At 40.7% G+C, this 20,813-nt stretch overlaps 1 protein-coding gene across 1 annotated transcript in view; it reads left to right on the top strand.

Annotated features, from left to right (window-relative positions):
* The window catches only part of LOC106602403 (uncharacterized), a 37,887-nt gene extending 17,305 nt beyond the window's left edge, over window positions 1–20,582 (top strand). The window contains exons 5-7 of the mRNA XM_014195015.3: window positions 11,561–11,672; window positions 13,221–13,348; window positions 19,297–20,582. Of these exons, the coding sequence (XP_014050490.1) occupies window positions 11,561–11,672; window positions 13,221–13,348; window positions 19,297–20,223 (1,167 nt within the window). The 3' untranslated portion in view covers window positions 20,224–20,582. The remainder of the gene's footprint in view (window positions 1–11,560; window positions 11,673–13,220; window positions 13,349–19,296) is intronic.
* The last annotated feature ends 231 nt before the right edge of the window (window positions 20,583–20,813 follow it).

Below are 20,813 nucleotides of genomic sequence, written 5' to 3'. Positions count from 1 at the left end.
ATGGGTTGATAAATTGGATTTCCATGGATTATTTTTGTGTGATTTTGTTGTCAGCACATTCAACTATGTAAAGAAAAAAGTATTTAATAACATTATTTCTTTCATTCAGATCTAGGATGTGTTGTTTAAGTGTTCCCTTTATTTTTTTGAGCAGTATATATATTTTTTTTAAGCAATGTATAAGGGCGTTATACTCCAGTCTAGTAGGTGGTGATAATGCAACATTTATTTAATGCCAACATCCATTAAACCTAATCTAAGAAAGGCTGTGGCAAAAATATAATGTTTGCATGGCTAAATAATTTAACAGTGCACCAGGAGTACTTGCTACTGTGATTCCTGAAATGCAGAGACTGTTGGAATATTTTTTTATCCAAAATTATACTTTTGTTACATTGTTTGCTCTCAGTCTCATTGACCACCACTTGTTTTCTCAAAATATATGTTAGCTAGCTAAGTTAGCAATGTTATGAATACAAATCCCATCTGCTGTCGACATCAGTATACAATTTGAGAGCACTAGTTAGCTCCAAAAGTGGTTATAGCTTTGACTTCATGCTGACAGTGGATTCAGAACCATTCAGTGGCTACCTAGCTACACTACAAACAGAATTTTACCAGGTTCCCGTGAAGTAGTTGTAATGACAGTCCACCACAACATACCCAAGAGTTTCCTGATTAACCAGGGGTAGTCTGTGTTTAATTTAATTGTATTTGAAACACAGTTTGAGACCACCATGAAGGGATTTCGCCAGTGGTTGAATGGGGAATTGGGCATCCCGGGAAAACATTGTCCGAGGTTGCAACAGTAACCAAGGGTGGTGCGGAGCAATTAAATTTTATGTGTATGCTAAAGCCTGCGCTGACCTTGTGCTTAGCCAAGCTGTAAGCAGCTAGCTAGCTAGCATAGCTTGGTGATAGCTGCAGCTGGCTCTTATTTAGCTGATATTTCTCTGTCAAATTAGTTATGGCAAGGTAGCAAGAGCCAGTAAGTTTCCATCCAACCTTTTTATACGAGTAAACTACATGTCGGATCAGAAATGTCAGGACAGGCCTGATGGAAACAGCAAATTTGACGGTAAACGTTCCAAGTGTGGACAAAACAATATTAGGTGAAAACGCCTTTATGCACAAATATTGATATAATAACCATCATATCAAAGTAAACTTGGAGTCACACAATGATATATTGTGTGATCCTCCCACTACGACTCAGGAAACAATGCAGTTTATTAGGCTACAGATGGAATAAGTTATGATGAACATCACAGGGTGGTGAAAGTGCATGGTGATGAGCTAGATGGTCCTTTCTGCTAAATATTGAGGGTCTTATTCTGGTGACATGATGATCGATGCTTGGCTGCCATTTGACAAGTAAAAATACTCTTGCTCTTTTGTCCAACATAATCTCATAATGTAGGCTATACCCGCACTTCATCTGCGAGCTGTTGGCTAGATCGCACGTGCCAAGACCTGAGTGGGTACATTCTCTATATAAAGCAACATATTTTGTGACAGAACCATCAGTATATCTGAAAATGCAAAGGAAACCGATTTAACTTGTAATTTTTGATCCAGTACATGGGAATTTGTCGCCAATCTGTCACCAATTGGATGGAACCTAGCTAGTGTCTGGAATGTGTTTCATAAGACACTCGTTCTACAACACCTTGCTACGAAAGTGTCTTGCAACTTAGTTTCAACGTTTCATCGCTTCATGTAAATACATTTTACAGTGGAAACTGTATCAACTGCAAGTTTAATGTCTGGTCTTGAATCAACTCAGCTGTCCTACAACACCATATTCTATAACTGGCTAGTTTTGTCTCATCTTGTCTATCCTTATATCTGCTGTTAGATCTTTCTGGGGGACAAATCCCAGAGCTACTAACATTCCAACAAAAGTTGTAGGCTACCTGTGGACATGATGATGCCGATTCATGATTTCGACTGGCTGAGAAAATCTTCCGGCCTGTCTGTCTCGTCCCAACACGTTCATTACTATGGGACAGGTGGAGATCGAATTTGAATTTCGAAAAAATGTTGCAAGTGTCAGAGAGACAGACAGCAAGGTTTATACAAATCTCCACTGTTGAAAGCTAAATGTTAGTCTAAAAGAAATGTGAGATAATGTCTAGATGCCTTTTATAGTGGAGATAAAGTTTATAAATTGCCTGGCTGGGCTGATGAGACAGTGGATCGTGCAGTCAGATAGAACAGAGTAAATAGGCATTTTAATGTCATAGATTTAGCCGGTGGTAACTTGTGGAATAGACACTGGCTGGAATGTGGTTTTAACCAACCAGCATTCATGATTAGAACTACCCGTTGTATAATTATCCCCCCCAAAATCGTTGTGTTACAAAGACAAACATTTTATGCTGTAAATATCATATTGGTGTACTTGTAAAGACAGTATGCCTACACTTACCAAACAAATCCCTTACAAAAAAAGATTGCAGTTTTGAAACTGCAGTAAAAGTGTAGACTGTGGTATTTTGGACTATACACTGCAAAACTACTGGTATTTTGGATACAGTAATTGCAGAATAACTGCAGTGCACTGTAGCTGCAGTTACACTGCAAAACCTCTGCAATAAAAAAAACAGTGGATGCAGTATTTGCAGCATACTGTAGTTATACTGCACTCTGACTGCAATCTTTTTTTGTAAGTGATACAAATAAGTTGTGTGTAGAGTGCAACTTCAGCTATCTAACCATTACTAGAATGGCATTTTATGTGTCTATTTGGCCAAATCTGAGGATGTGGCTGTCTAACCACACGCTTACATGCCCAGCTCTCTGGGTGAGGTTCTGTCTGTCTGTCTGTCTAACACACTGACATAGACAGAACCTCACCCAGAGCTGTATAACACACTTACATGCCCAGCTCTCTGGGTGAGATTCTGTCTGTCTGTCTAACACACTGACATGCACAGCTCTCTGGGTGAGGTTCTGTCTAACACACTTACATGCCCAGCTCTCTGGGTGAGGTTCTGTCTGTCTGTCTAACACACTTACATGCCCAGCTCTCTGGGTGAGGTTCGGTCTGTCTAACACACTGACATGAAAAACTCTCTGGGTGAGGTTCTGTCTTCAAGTCTCCAATGGATGATGAAGTCCCTTCCATCTATGTAATGTATTACAGGTTATGGACAGGTGTAGTCAGGTGCCAGGAGAGGTGGAGTGCATGACATTCCATCTTGGATATGACAGAGTTTGCCTCAACCCATGGGTCCAACAGGCAGAGTTCAATAACTACAGGCAGATGTGAGATGCAAGAGGAGGGCACTCTTCTCATACCACTCTATAGGCTACTGACCAATATAAAGCTTCCTCCAGGAAGAGGTTTTGTGTCGGTCAGTAGCCTGCAGAGTAATATGAAGGGTGCAATTACTGAACTTGTGTAGTAGATATTCTAAACAAAGTGGTTTGATATCTTTCAAGTGTAACGGTTCCATGTAGAGTAATCCATACTTCACATTTAACTGTCAAAGCTGTGTTCTGCTAATATTGTGCCATATAAGACAGGAGTTCCATGACATGTTTGAAGAATACACAGCCCCCCCCCCCAATTATACTATTGCTGAGTGCAAGGTCTACCCCAATTCTGACATCAGTATAAACCTGTCTTTCAGTCAGATTCCATTTCAAAAGCATATTCTGCCCATCTGTAGAAAAATGAGGAAGAGTTGAGTGACACGTATTGAAACTGTGATATTACTAAACACTTGATGTACTGTTTTATTAGTAATCAACTTTTGAGCTGTTTGCCAAAGCCTGATTGGCATGATCAGCTCCAGGCCCCTCTCTTCACACATACTGGTCATGAAGGAGCCCGACTTCGGCTCCTATATCCGACCCAGCTCCTATATCACAGAGGGAGAGAGAGAGAAAGACTGTCACCATACAGTCATGGAAGACAACAGTAAATACACGGTTGAACATAGCCAATCGGAGTGCCAGCATGGCACAGACTGGTTTGCATTACTCACTCGGGCCCAGGAGTAGTCCATACAAGACACACGGCACTGATTACATTGTCAGTGGTGGTTTAGATAGCTATCTAACTTAGCTATATGACATTTAATTTTTATTTAACCTTTATTTAACTAGGCAAGTCAGTTAAGAACAAATTCTTATTTACAGTGACGGCCTACCAAAGGCAAAAGGCCTCCTGCGGGGACGGGGGCTGGGATTAAAAATAAAACAATAAAATATAGGACAAAACACATCATGACGAGAGACAACACAACACTACATAAAGAGAGACCTAAAACAACAACATAGCAAGGCAGCAACACATGACAACACAGTATGGTAGAAACATGACAACAACATGTTAGCAACACAACATGGTAGCAGCACAAAACGTGGTACAAACATTATTGGACACAGACAACAGCACAAAGGGTAAGAAGGTAGAGACAACAATACATCACGCAAAGCAGCCACAACTGTCAGTAAGAGTGTCCATGATTGAGATAAAACTGTCCAGTTTGAGTGTTTGTTACAGCTCGTTCCAGTCGTTAGCTGCAGCGAACTGAAAAGACGAACAACCCAGGGATGTGTGTGCTTTTGGGACCTAAAGGCTGTGTAAAATAGCTAAAAGGCTACAATGTTGCATCAAATGTAAAGCTATATCAGTCACTAGTGGAAACATTTACAACTGAAATTAAGTTATCTTTTTTAATGTATTTTACCTCAGATGATTTAGTAGTAAGGTTGCTAGCTAGTACTCCTAGCAGCTTATGCTAACTAGCTAGCTGGCAAGCATTTGCTAGTGAAGTTGCAAGCTAGCAACTTAGCACAAACTAGCGCTAACTGGGCTAGTCATTGTCTAAATGACAGGTAGAAACATATCCATAACCATAAAGGGGTAACTAGCCCCCGGGGGACGAGGGAGAGTTTCCCCCAAAACACTCATCCAACATATTCCTACATTCCATAAAAAATTAAGTGAATTATTTATCTTAAGGTTTTCCTACTTGTAATTTAAAAACATATATAGATCTAACTTCATTGGAATATATCTACAACTTTTTCAAAATTTTAAAAGATTAGATCAACTTAGCACAAAATCGTTTGTTGAAATATCTCCAAAAGTTGTGATGACAAAGAGGAAATATTTGGTTCAGGAAGAACAATGGCAGCCAGGGAAAGTGTAGGGAAAATAATTTGGTGACATCTTGTGGTCTTTATGTGAATTACAGGGGGGGGGGGGGGGGGACAGTTACCCCATACTACCATTCTTTTATTTTCTAAACGAGCACCTTATGAACTGCACACACACACACCAAAAACCCTGTTGTTTTGACAAGTGGCAATAAATCACTGATATAGATTAAGGGGGAAATCAGGTTGTACACGCTGTTGAAATTAACACAGCTAAAACAAACACTGGAGATATTTGTTACATCCAGTGTCAACCCGTCATTCAGGGCAGGTGGGGCTCTGTTTTGAGCCCCACATTTTTAGCAAATAATTTGGTGTATTTTCCCCTCTTAATTTCATCTACTGTTCTGACTTGGTGGTGCACATGTAGCCTATAACCTGTTTTAGAGAAATGTAATCATTGAATATTGTAAGTGCTTTCATTGTCTGCTTATATGCCCCCTTTATTTATCTTACGTTTCTGACTTGGTGTACACGGAGAACACTGTAAGAACGACCCATGTTCTGAATTCTGTCGTACATTTCAAAAGTGCTGAACAAATACAGTTGAAGTCGGAAGTTTACATAGTCTTAGGGTGGAGTCATTAAAACTCGTTTTTCAACCACTACACAAATTTCTTGTTAAAACTTCTTAGGGCTCAAATCTCGTTAACGGGATTGATTTGACAACAGCCAGTGAAAGTGCAGGGCGCCAAATTTAAACAACAGAAATCTCATAATTAAAATTCCTCAAACATACAAGTATTATACACCATTTTAAAGATAACCTTCTTGACAATCCAACCACAGTGTCCGATTTCAAAAAGGCTTTACAGTGAAAGCGCACCATACAATTATGTTAGGTCAGCACCTAGTCACAAAAAAAACATACAGCCATTTTCCAGCCAAAGAGAGGAGTCACAAAAAGCAGAAATAGAGATAAAATTAATCACTAACCTTTGATGATCTTCATCAGATGGCACTCATAGGACTTCATGTTACACAATACATGTATGTTTTGTTCGATAAAGTTCATATTTATATCCAAAAATCTCAGTTTACATTGGCGCGTTATGTTCAATAATGTTTTGACTCCAAAACATCCAGTGATTTTGCAGGGAGCCACATCAATTTACAGAAATACTCATCATAAACGTTTATGAAAGATACAAGTGTTTTACATAGAATTAAAGATACACTTCTCCTTAATGCAACCGCTGTGTCAGATTTCAAAAAAGATTTACGGCAAAAGCACACCATGCGATAATCTGAGTACAGCGCTCAGCCACCAAAACAAGCCATACAGATACCCACCATGTTGTGGAGTCAACAAAAGTCAGAAATAGCATTATAAATATTCACTTACCTTTGATGATCTTCATCGGAATGCACTCCCAGGAATCCCAGTTCCACAATAAATGTTAGTTTTGTTTCGATAAAGTCCATATTTATGTCCAAATACCTCCTTTTTGTTCACGCGTTCAGTTCACTTTTCCAAATGTACAATACGTGAGCACTAAGTTCAGACGAAAAGTCAAAAAAGTTCCATTACAGTTCGTAGAAACATGTCAAACGATGTATAGAATCAATCTTTAGGATGTTTTTATCATAAATCTTCAATAATATTCCAACCGGACAATTCCTTTGTCTTTAGAAAGGAAAGAGAACGGAGCTCGTGCTCACGGCCTGCGCACGATCAACAACTCATGGCTTTCAGCCAGACCCCTGATTCCAACAGCTCTTATTCTCTCCCCCTTCACAGTAGAAGCCTGAAACAACGTTCTAAAAAGACTGTTGACATCTAGTGGAAGCCTTAGGAAGTGCAATATGACCCCACAGACACTGTATATTGGATAGGCAATCACTTGAAAAACTACAGCCTCAGATTTCCCACTTCCTGGTTGGATTTTTTCTCAGGTTTTTGCCTGCCATATGAGTTCTGTTATACTCACAGACATCATTCAAACAGTTTTAGAAACTTCAGCGTGTTTTCTATCAAAATCTACTAATAATATGCATATCTTAGCTTCTGGGCCTGAGTAGCAGGCAGTTTACCCTGAGCACACTTTTCATCCGGACGTGAAAATAGCGCACCCAAGCCATAAGAGGTTTTAACAAACTATAGTTTTGGCAAGTCGGTTAGGACATCTACTTTGTGCATGACACAAGTAATTTTTCCAACAATTGTTTACAGACAGTTTATTTCACTTATAATTAACTGTATCACAATTCCAGTTGGTCAGAAGTTTACATACACTAAGTTAACCGTGCCTTTAAACAGTTTGGAAAATTCCAGAAAATTATGTCATGGCTTTAGAAGCTTCTGATAGGCTAATTGACATCATTTGAGTCAATTGGAGGTGTACCTGTGGATGTATTTCAAGGCCTACCTTCAAACTGAGTGCCTCTTTGCTTGACATTATGGGAAATTCAAAAGAAATCGGCCAAGAACTCAGAAAAAAAAGTTGTAGTGCTCCACAAGTCTGGTTCATCCTTGGGAGCAATTTCAAACGCCTGAAGGTACCACGTTCATCTGTACAAACAATAGTATGCAAGTATAAACACCATGGGACCACGCAGCCGTCATACCGCTCAGGAAGGAGATGCGTTCTGTCTCCTAGAGATGAACGTACTTTGGTGTGAAAAGTGCAAATCAATCCCAGAACAACAGGAAAGGACCTTGTGAAGATGCTGGAGTAAACTGGTACAAAAGTATCTATATCCACAGTGAAACAAGTCCTATATTGACATAACCTGAAAGGCCTCTCAGCAAGGAAGAAGCCACTGCTCCAAAACCGCCATAAAAAAGCCAGACTACGATTTGCAAATGCACATGAGGACAAAGATCATACTTTTTGGAGAAATGTCCTCTGGTCTGATGAAACAAAAATAGAACTGTTTGGCCATAATGACCATCGTTATGTTTGGAGGAAAAAGGGGGAAGCTTGCAAGCCGAAGAACACCATCCCAACCGTGAAGCACGTGCAAATCATGTTGTGGGGGGTGCTTTGCTGCAGGAGGGACTGGTGCACTTCACAAAATAGATGGCATCATGAGGTAGGAAAATTACGTGGATATATTGAAGCAACATCTCAAGACATCAGTCAGGAAGTTAATGGGTCTTCCAAATGGACAATGACCCCAAGCATACTTCCAAAGTTATGGCTTAAGGACAACAAAGTCAAAGTATTGGAGTGGCCATCACAAAGCCCTGACCTCAATCCTATAGAAGATTTGTGGGCAGAACTGAAAAAGCGTGTGCGAGCAAGGAGGCCTACAAACCTGACTCAGTTACACCAGCTCTGTCAGGAGGAATGGGCCAGAATTCACCCAACTTATTGTGGGAAGCTTGTGGAAGGCTACCCAAAACATTTGACCCAAGTTAAACTATTTAATGGCAATGCTACCAAATACTAATTGAGCGTATGTAAACTTCTGACCCACTGGGAATGTGATGAAAGAAATAAAAGCTGAAATAAATCATTCTCTCTACTATTATTCAGACATTTCACATTCTTAAAATAAAGTGGTGATCCTAACTGACCTAAAACAGGGAATTTTTACTAGGATTAGATGTCAGGAATTGTGAAAAACTGAGTTTAAATGTATTTGGCTAAGGTGTATGTAAACTTCCGACTTCAACTGTAGTTATATTGACTATGTCCTAGCTCGCACATTAATGTCTTAATCGAAGTTACGGATTGCTTCTTATCCGCTCGTCGTACCCTTATGCCATAGTTTGTACATCTCAATTGTATGTAGAAACCACATTTGTTTAAGCAAATCAGCTATGCCCCAACAAGATGTACATGCTAAAATTGCCACTGGTTACATCACGGTTTAGAGAACAACCTGCAGAAGACATTCAGCTACATTTTGGAGTGATGCATTTTGATTTGGGGGTCGTCAAAATGGAAAGAGAAACGCAACACTTACTTGTCGATGTCATGTTGAAGTCAATTGCGCGAGAGGGGGAGATGAGGTTGCATGTACTGCGACATGCGTAATGGAAACGGCAGATATAGGATACATTTTCTAAAGATCGACAACCGTTTTATCGTTTGACTGGTGGATTTTCCTTTATTGTGACAAATGATGATGGAAACGGTGTTTTTGTAATAAATTATTGCAGAATTATTTAAGGTATGCGGGGGCACGTGATGTCAACACGTAGGCCTAACTATGAAGCTCCACTCCACATTTAATTCTTAATGCCTACTGCCTGCTAAATCTATTTTTCAACTATAAAAATGTTTATTTGCAGGATCCTTGTCCCGACATTCAAGAATTGCTGAATTGCTTCAAATTGCTTTTCTGGTTGGCTGAATGCAAATTTAACCGTCCAATTATTTGCAATGCAAGTTTCACCATGGCACGGACCGTGGCGATACTTTGGCACGTGCGAATTATTAGAATATGGCAAATATTAGTAAATTCTATCCATGCTGGCTTTCGTGGGCTACCTGAGACATGAAATAGATAGGTGGGAGGGCATACAGGCTGTGGCCAATGTTTTAATGCTCAATTTGCCTAAATGGGTAATGGAAACACTTCAACCACTACATTTTTATTCAACACTTTTTTCAGGTATGACGTCATTAAGTCCAAACGTTTTAATTGACACAAAAGAGTTACATTTTAAAGTCAAACCTTGTGATTTTCTTACTTTTAATACTATTTTATGTTTATTCAGAAAACAATATACATGTAGTGATGTCTTATGATTGTATTGTAATTTGAAGTGTTATATATATTTTAAATGTAATAAAATAAAAAATAAGGATTTGTTTTTAAATAATTAAATAAATAAATATACAAGATAGTTGAATGGAAACGCACCCTAGCAGGCAATTGTCACATCTATTTTCTATGTAAACTTTCTAAATGTCGACAAAATATTACAGGACAAGTTAATGGAAACATAGTTAGGTTGGCTGCTAGTTAAGTGATAGTTTGACTGTCTAATCCATGTACTGGTGTGTGGCTAGCGACTTTTATAGGGAGACCGCTCTGAATTTTTCCTGTCATTTCCCGGTAATTTAATTTACTCTACATTCTAAATCCTGTGCATCCCAGTGCGTGTGACAAAATCAATTGTACAAAACCAAAGATATCGATCTGTTTCGAGCAATCAGTCTTATGTCATCGTGATGACTAAACTTTTATACTAGCATCTGAGGTAGAAAGGACGTGTAATTCCACTAAATGTTATGGGGTGAAAATGCAACCTTGTAAGGTAGTAACAAAATGGCCACATTTGGGAAATTAGCACAATATACAGTAATTGAATATGGCAAAATATTTAAAGATTTCAATTTAAAATGATATGATAGTATGTTGCCCACTCACTCATTTAAACATTTAGAGAGTTTGGTACCCCCTGTATTTAACCTCGTTATTGTTATTTTACTGTTACTTTTATTTATCTTTACTTTCGTTTATTTAGTAAGTATTTTCTTTACTCTTATTTTTCTTAACTGCATTGTTGGTTAAGGGCTTGCAAGTAAGCATTTCACGGTAAGCTCTACACCTGTTGTATTCGGGGCATGTGACCAAAAAATTGATTTGATTTTGAAAAATGCTTCTAAATACAATTTAACCAGGAGCTCTAGACTAGAGCCTCCAAAGTGTCTGTGCAGCAGCCTGAAAGTTTGTCCCTAGTCGATTTTAGATAGCTACGGTATCATTCCCCCTTTATCGGTGGTATCATCGCTAGCCTGGCTCGCTAGCAATATCAAATAATGTTGTATAAACAAAAGTAGCTACTAGCTAGCTAGTACCAGTTATCTACTTAGCTAATTACTCACAAAAACCAGTGGTTTGACGGTTGACATGCAGCAGAATTGACCGTGTCGAATGTAATCCATTCCTGGCCATATTGTTGAAATGCATTGAAAGTTTGCATCATCTTTATGGAAAACCATTTTCACTCCTATTTGCTGTGCTTTGGGCCCATATTGCAGACTTGTTGTCTCTGGGCAATTGGGCATCGTGGGCAAGTAAGTAATCCATACCAACCCTCCAGTAAGTCGTGACGAACTCACTAACAAAACTCAGTTTTGGACGAGACTGACTTTATGACCAAAATTATCCTATTTACACTTTGTAGTCAATTTTGACAATAGAATGAATGTCAAATCGATGCCACATAGGTCGTTTAAAAAGAGAAGTTGGTTCTAAACTAAGGGGTTGACCTTAAAGTGTGGGACCCTGCCTTTCAATTATCAAACCATTAAAGAGTGTCAAGTAATCAAATCAACTAAACATTTGCATATTATCAAATCAATTAATATTTTTGTATAGTACTCATAGCAATCCCTCATTGCCCAATCAGAAGATGTTCCATAGCAGGGTGCTCATATCAGATTTCTTGATCCAACATCCTCTCACTCTGTATCTCTTCCAGTCAGTAGACATGGAGGATGGGAAGCCTGATCTGCTACTAGTCAAAGAGGAGATTATAGAAGACGGACCAGAGAGCATTGACCTGCTGAGTGGACTAAAGATGGGGGAGCAAGGTAAGGTTGACAGAGTGCATTCAGAAAATACTCAGACCCCTTAACTTTTTCCACATTTTGTTATGTTCCAGCCTTATATTACCCCATGATGACAAAGCAACAACATGTTTAGAAGGTTTTGCAAATGTATTAAAAATAAAAAACTGATATCTCACATTTACATAAGTATTCAGACCCTGCACCTTTGGCAGCGATTACAGCCTCGAGTCTTCTTGGGTATGACACTAAAAGATTGGCACACCTATATTTGGGGAGTTCTCCCATTCTTCTCTGCAGATCCTCTCAAGCTCTGTCAGGATGGATGGGTAGCCTCGCTGAACAGCAATTTTCAGGTCTCTATAGAGATGTTAGATTGGGTTCAAGTCCGGGCTCTGGCTGGGCCACTCAAGGACATTCAGAGACTTGTCCCGAAGCCACTCCTGCGTTGTCTTGTCTGTGTGCTTAGGGTTGTTGTCTTGTTGGAAGGTGAACCTTCACCCCAGTCTGGAGCAGGTTTTCATCAAGGATCTCTCTGTACTTTGCTCCATTCATCTTTCCCTCGATCCTGACTAGTCTCCCAATCCATGCTGCTGAAAAACATCCCCACAGCATGATGCTGCCACCACCATGCTTCACCGTAGGGATGGTATTGGCCAAGTGATGAGCGGTGCCTGTTTCCTCCAGACGTGACACTTGGCATTCAGGCCAAAGAGTTCAATCTTGGTTTCATCAAACCAGTTAATCTTGTTTCTCTAGTCTGAGAGTCCTTTAGGTACCTTTTGGCAAGTTCCAAACGGGCTGTCATGTGTCTTTTACTGAGGAGTGGCTTCCGTCTGGCCACTCTACCATAAAGGCCTAATTGGTGGAGTGCTGCAGAGATGGTTTTCCTTCTGGAAGGTTCTCCCATCTCCGCAGAGGAACTCTGGAACTCTGTCAGAGTGACCATCGGGTTCTTGGTCACCTCCCTGGCCACTGTGTCCTTGGGGACCTTCAATGCTGCAGACATTTTTTGGTCCCCTTCCCCAGATCTGTGCCTCAACACAATCCTGTCTCGGAGCTCTACGGATAATTCCTCCAACCTCATGGCTTGGTTTTTGCTCTGACATGCACTGCCAACTGTGGGACCTTATATAGGCAGGTGTGTGCCTTTCCAAATCATGTCCAATCAATTGAATTTACCACAGGTGGACACCAATCAAGTTGTAGAAACATCTCAAGGATGATCAATGGAAACAGGATGCACCTGAGCTCAATTTTGAGTCTCATAGCAAAGGGTCTGAATACTTATGTAAATAAGGTATTTATGTTTTTATTTTTAATACATTTGCACGAATTTATATAAACCTGTTTTCGCTTTGTCATTATGGGGTATTGTGTGTAGATTGATGAGGGAAAACATTTATTTAGTCCATTTTAGAATTTTTCTTCATTTATAAAATGAAATCAATATAACTTATGTTTACACACATTATAATGTATGAAAATGATCTGGTAATACATTAAAAAAATCTTCATATGTCGAGTTCTCTGCCATGTTTGTAAAGTCTATTTTGTAACCTCTTCCTGCAGGTGGTTGGCTGGAGGCTAACAGAGAAGACTGGGCAGCCATCTTGGATTCCCAGAACCAGGCTGGTGCAGCCAGGGACCCTGGGGACAACATCACCGAGCAGGCCAGGACCAGAGGCAACATAGTGGAGGTCAGTGGATGGGACAGCATCCTCAACTCTGGGCTGGGGAACAAAATGGTTAACCACAACCAGAAACAGACAGTCAAACACAAAACAACATCCAATCTAAGTTAGGGATGGGCATTTGTCTGGCACGGAGGGAGAGAGAGAGAAAGTAGCCAAACTGACTCGCGCTGGTTAGCCAAACTTGTTGCTGCCATAGGTTATCTATCATACCATCTGGTAGTGCCTATCTTGACTCCATCAAATCGTTTGTAAAAGAGCTAGCTAGCTACAGCAGTCAGTTAAGTTAGCTAAGTAGCAAGGCCAATGAAAGCTATTTTTCTGCGCTCCCCGTACTTGCCTACAACTCTATTCATATGAAACAACAGCCTACCGGTTGGATGATCAGTGTAGCCTACTCCTCATTTAGCCAACTTAATTCTGTAATTTTTATTCCATTTTGCATTGATTAGAAATCTCCCTCTCAATGTAGCGCCTCTTTGATTGATTCCAATAACAACAAGCTAATACCTGTGAAATGTGTGTAGGCTACCGGTACGTGTTTTTTATGGGGCGCACTCATAAATAAAAGTATATATTTTTTTTTAATTTAAGTCTATCCTTGTAGACTATGTTGCAATGTCACATAGATCATTGTAAACTCAGCAAAAAGAGAGACTGCCCTTTTTCAGGACCGGTCTTTCAAAGATAATTCGTAAAAAATCCAAATAACTTCACAGATCTTCATTGTAAAGGGTTTAAACACTGTTTCCCATGCTTGTTCAATGAACATGCACCTGTGGAACGGTCGTTAAGACACTAACAGCTTACAGACGGCAGACAATTAAGGTCACAGTTATGAAAACTTAAGACACTAAAGAGGCCTTTCTACTGACTCTGAAAAACACCAAAAGAAAGATGCCAAGGGTCCCTGCTTATCTGCGTGAACGTGCCTTAGGAATGCTGTAAGGAGGTATGAGGACTGCAGATGTGGCCATGGCAATAAATTGCAATGTCTGTACTGTGAGACGCGTAAGACAGCACTACAGGGAGACAGGACGGACAGCTCATCGTCCTCGCAATGGCAGACCACGTGTAACAACACCTGCACAGGATCGGTACATCCGAACATCACACCTGCGGGACAGGTACAGGATGGCAACAACTGCCCGCGTTACACCAGAAACGCACAATCCCTCCATCAGTGCTCAGACTGTCCGCAAATAGGCTGAGTGAGGCTGGACTGATGGCTTGTAGGCCTGTTGTAAGGCAGGTCCTCACCAGACATCACCGGCAACAACGTCGCCTATGGGCACAAACCCAATGTCGCTGGACCAGACAGGACTGGCAAAAAGTGCTCTTCACTGACGAGTCGCGGTTTTGTCTCACCAGGGGTGACGGTCGGATTCGCGTTTAACATCAAAGGAATGAGTGTTACACCAAGGCTTGTACTCTGGAGCGGGACAACACAGACACTCCCTGGCCTTCATCCTCCTCACACTCTGCTAATGTTAAACCAGACCTCAGACAATGCCAGTTCTTCAACACTAAATGGCTACACAAGCCCATTGACAAATGACAGTAGGAAAAACAGAATCAGTAAAGGTGGCGGCATAAAAGAGAAGCGCTTCCGGTGTTCGTTCTGTTTCCCCAAACAGGTGGAGATCCACCAGAGCAGGTATTCCCAAACTGGGGTACGCGCAATGCTGTCGGGGTTACGCCAAATAAAAATGTGATTCACGTTTTAAAAAATAAATATAAATAATAAAATACAATTCTTCACATTTTCAAACACTCCATTTATATTTTCCAATGGGGCTATACATTTGGGTCAGGTTTTTTTCTCACCTGAGTAGCCTCATTTCACTGCCAAAAATGAAATTAAACCATCTTGTGTTCAGCTAAATAACAACACAATGTCAAATACAGGTAGCCTAGTCAAATAATTAACATCCAATCACATTAACCGGTACTCTCTCGCGGGAATTCCACTAACGGTCCATATGTAGCCAAACATAGCTGCTGCTCATTCCGTTTGCTCGAAAATCGATAAATGGTTAAAAAAGTAATGCCTGCGTCCATAGAAACATATACCAGCTCTACTGGTAGTACTTCTACTACCAGCAGTACTACACCTGCACCTGTCAACGACACAAGTTGTTCTGCTTCCACGAGCACATCCAATGCTAGCCTCAGTAATTCTACATTTGTTGTTAGCCCACCTAGCATGGACACTGATAGTTGTGAATATGATGCAGCCGAAGAGCTACTGACCCCTTACCCGGGAAAGCACCGAACAACAGACAGGGACATTGGACCATCGAAGAGGTGCAAATATGATGAGAACTACATTGATTTGGGGTTCACTTATATTGAGAGTAGTGCCATTCCTCAGCCAAAGTGTGTTATGTGCAAAAGTACTATCTCACAACTCGATGAAACCTTCACTCTTGCGCAGACATTTAGAAACAAAACATGCCAATTTGAAAAATAAGCCACAGTAGGTTTTTGAGCGAGAATTAAGATGACTTTCGAGTAGTAAAACATGAATAAAAGCAACAGATACCATTAATAAGAAGGGGCTAGAAGCGTCTTATATGGTGAGCTACCGAGTGGCTAGAACAGGCAAGCCCCATACTATTGTGGAGGACTTAATTCTTCCTGGTGCCACAAATATGGCTGGAACAATGCTGGGGGAAAACGCCCAAAAAACTATACAGACAATGTCTTCATCAAACAACACTGTTTCACGACGAATCAGTGACATGGCAGGAGATGTTTTGAAACAATTACTGCTTTGCATAGGAGCTAGTGAATTCTATGCGTTTCAGCTGGATGAGTCAACAGACGTGGCGGGCCTGGCACATCTCCTGGTATATGTCTGTTACGTTTATGGGGGGTCAATAAAGGAAGACATCCTCTTCTGCAAACCACTGGGAACCAGGACAACAGGGGAGGATATCTTTAAAGTACTGGACAGCTTTGTGACATCAAATGGACTTTAGTGGTCAAGATGTGTTGGTATCTGTACTGATGCACAAAAACTATGACAGGGAGACATAGTGGAGTAGTAACGCACGTGCAAGCAGTTGCTCCTGACGCCACTTGGGTACACTGCAGCATCCAACGAGAAGCTCTTGCTGCCAAGGGAATGACGGCTTGAAAGACGTTTTGGACACTACAGTGAAAATGGTTAACTTAGTTAAAGCAAGGCCCCTGAACTCTTGTGTATTTTCTGCACTATGCAATGATATGGGCAGCGACCATGTAATGCTTTTACAACATACAGAAGTGCGCTGGTTATCAAGGGGCAAAGTATTGACACATTTTTTTTAAATTGAGAGACAAGCTTAAAGTTTTCTTTACTGACCATAATTTCACTTGTCTGACCGCTTGCATGATGACGAGTTTCTCACACGACTGGCCAGTTTTTTCTCACCTGAATGATCTGAATCTAGGATTACAGGGACTCTACGCAACTAAATTCAATGTGCGGGACAAAATTGAGGTTATGATTAAGAAGTTGGAGCTCTTCTCTGTCTGCATTAACAAGGACCTTCCTCCATGCCCTGCCTCCAGTCCACTTACCGATATCTGAACAAGAGAGACTCATCGAAATTGCAACAAGCGGTTCTGTGAAATTGAATTTAATCAGAAGCCACTGCCAGATTTCTGGATTGGGTTGCGCTCAAAGTATCATGCATTGGCAAATCGCGCTGATAAGACACTGTTGCCCATTGCAACCACGTACCTATGTGAGAGTGGATTCTCGGCCCTCACTAGCATGAAAACTAAATACAGGCACAGACTGTGTGGAAAATGATTTACGACTGAGACTCTCTCCAATACAACCCAACATTGCAGAGTTATGTACATCCTTTCAAGCACACCCTTCTCAATTACCTGTGGTGAGTTATTCACAATTTTTGATGAACAAATAAAGTTTTATATGTAAGATGGCTAAATAAAGAGCATTATTAAATTGATTATTATTATTTATTCCCTGGTCCTATAAGAGCTCTTTGTCACTTCCCACAAGCCGAGTTGTGACAAACTCACACTCATTCTTATGTTTAATAAATGTATCGTATATTGTGTGTGTGGCAGGCTTACAATGATGGCAAAAAAAAATATTTGAGAGTGCGCTGACCCTGGTGCTAGAGGGGGCACGCAGCTGGAGGTTGAATGTTTGAAGGGGTACGGGACTATAAAAAGTTTGGGAACCACTGCACCAGAGGATGCACATGGAAGACAAATTGTTCGGGTGCCATTTGTGCTGAGACAGTTTCTCTGACTTGTCCGATCTGAAGATGCACCAGAGGGTCCACAAAGGAGAAATCTTACAGCTGCCCTCAGTGTGAGAAGAGGTTCTCCCACCAGCACCAGCTGAAGATGCACCTGAAGATCCACACGGGAGAGAGGGCGTTTGCCTGTACGCACTGCGGGAAGAGGTTCTCAGAGAGGAGCTACCTCAGGATACACCAACAGAAACTGCACATTGCCCATGTATAAGAGTATAGTGACATGTAATGGAGTACTAGTTAGTTTGTAGTTCATTCTGTTGGTTTTGGATATATAGAGCCCCACGGTGGAGGTGTCATAATACCCATAGAACCTAGTGGTCAAACAGGGAAATGGTTACAATCTTTTTTCACCATTCATTTTTCCCATAGGGGATTTTAGAAACACTTAAGATAAGGTCTGTGTTTTGTGTAGGCTTACTCTGGCGTGACATTTTGATAACCATGTATCATGACTTGCCCTGTTGGGTGAGGATCAAGCGGCCGTTCATGTGCAAAGTATTAGCATTTCCATGAGCATAGTTATCAGCTGTATGTACGATAGTGAAGTCCTTTGTGTTTTCTCCCGTTCTTTCTTACGTGCCCCTCCCTTTTCATTTTGTGTAACAAGCTGTCATATCGGTTTAGTCCACTAGGGACCTTTCATTGCATTATGTAGTAATCAATGTGTAAGCTATTCTGTTTGTGTTTATGTAATTCTGTGTGATTATTTATTTAGTTAGTAAATAAATAATTAAGCCAATTTCTATATCGCTGATTCATCATTTATGCTAGGGTTCGTGCAGATATCAAAGGATTTTGTGACATTCAGAATGAGACTGATAGAAGGCAACAATTAATAATGACTGAAATGTAAGAGATATTTATATCTTTCAGAGTTAATTCGGGAACCGGTAACTCGAAAAATAAACTTTTTCCGTGGCGCCCCAAGATTGCAAATGAGTTAATTCTTACAGGATTAATTTAATCATCGTAATAATTAAACATAGTTAATCGATTTGATAAAACAATCATCACATTAATGATAGCCAAGACACGACACATGTACATTATCTATGTAGTAGGGAACTGGATGAGGTGAACTGAGGAAAACATGGTGTTATGTGATGGTGTCTGAAATATTACTTCATTGATGAAAAGTGACAACCTTTGATGCTGATGCTTTATAATGAGGAAATGATAGTAACTTAATTAATGTTTACTTTACATAAAGTAGTCAAGCTGTGTGTAATGTAATGTTGAACATTTTTCAAAGTATTCTAAAATTAATTTTATCAGATTTACAGAGAATATAGTGTTACCATAGTGGGAAGTTATTCTACTTGACACATGTATCATTTTGTGCAATAAAAGTACTGTACTTCACATTACTTGAGCATATGACCATTTTGTTGAAATGTAATACATTTACTCTGTGCTGACCCTTTGTATCATTGCAAGGGCTAAGTTTCCCTTATCCCAATCGAACCAAAACATACTTCATTCTTGAATCAACACATTTTGATTTAAAAATAATAATAAACACCAATGGCTCCATATTGTCAGGTACATTAATCACAGTGTTAGTGAAGGGCTTGACTGTGTAAACATTTTATAATATGTCATGTTTTGTGTGTACAGCAAAGAGTTTCTTATATAAACCTTTATGCTTTTCTGTTCAATGTGTGTTTACAGTCTGCAGTCCATGAGGACCTGCTGATATCCGGTGCTGCTGGCAGGCGAGACTGGACCTCTGAGACGGCTGGTCACAAACCTTGGTTCCGGATCAGGACCCTGGATCAGGAGCCATCGCTTTTCCTTTCCGAGTCAGAAACAGAACCAAACCGTGAGGGGCAGAGACTCCACCACCACACAGAACACAACCAGTGGACAGGTGGACTAAACAACCTCAGTCCTACTGGTCATCAGATAGACAGAGGCTCCAGTCTGCAGCCCAGACCCTTCTCTTCACAGTCTCAGTGTAGTGATGAAGCAGCGCCTGGGGCTGATGGAGATAGGCCCTCCTGTTCCTATGATACAAACACCACAGTATCCATGATGAACAATTCAGGTCACCCTGGGCTTCAGCCTTCACAGAGAGTAGTGGGAGACACCCCCGGTGGGAGTCTAACAGGAAGTCTGTCTTCTCCTTCAGGATCTTGTCTAATGCCTGGTGACTGGGTTCATAGAAGACCTGGACCTGGGTCTATCCTTCCTCAGTTACCTCATGGTTACTCCACCAATACAGACAGGGTCAGGATGGGCATTCACCATAAGAGGTACCTAGCCTATAACACAACACACAATCCCAACACCCAAACAATGGCTAGAGGTCAAGGATGGAGCTCAAATACTAACCACCTGAGGGTGGTGGCTCCTGCTTCTACCTCCTCTGGTGTCATTGGGTCACAACGTGGGAGGCCGAGTAATAGGACGGACGCTGACAAGCCGTACGCCTGCCCCACATGTGGGAAGCGCTTCGCTAGGGCAGACTATTTGAGGGAGCACCAGGCCGTTCACACCAAGGAGAGGCCCTTCAAGTGCAAACTATGTTACAAGAGCTTCTCTTTCCTGACTAACCTTATCAGACATAGGAGTGTCCACAACCGGGAGAAATTGTAACAGTGTGGCTCGAGATGTACGCAGGGGATATCTGGGAACTATTCTTAATTAGTGAAGTGTTTTGGGGAAGAGGGTAATTAACCACATACCCTTCATTAACCCTTTGTTAACTTGTCATTTGAAACAGGCTTGGATACACCTGTTTTTGGAGAGACAGTAAACCTAGGCTAAAACAAGGACAGTTGAATATTTACCTTACTGAGGTGATGGAAGGTAGATGGAATAAAGTCATTATATTCTTTTCTACTCTATTCTTGTTCACACACTGTTCTTTCTAAACAAGTCTGCCCTCAGCTTGAAAGATACTGATCATGGGAGATTTGATGTGTAATGTAATAAACAGTACCGTAATTCAAAGAGCAGCGTGCATACCTTTTTCATTTAACCACACCTTTTCAGCTATGATGCCAACCAATAAGATAATTTCTCTTTATTGTACAACAATTTCCACTTTGTGTTTTATTGTTGTTATTTAGACAGTAAAATCCTGGCACTCAAAATATTACAAATTTAACTGCGCAGCATCACATACTTACTGCAGTAGTCTTTAATTCGCATTGGTGACAGGACTTGGTTGATAGATGTTATCT

This window comes from Salmo salar, chromosome 04 (assembly GCF_965601325.2).
Source record: "Salmo salar chromosome 04, fSalSal1, whole genome shotgun sequence".
NCBI lineage: Eukaryota > Metazoa > Chordata > Actinopteri > Salmoniformes > Salmonidae > Salmo > Salmo salar.
This window is presented reverse-complemented; position numbering and strand designations above follow the sequence as displayed.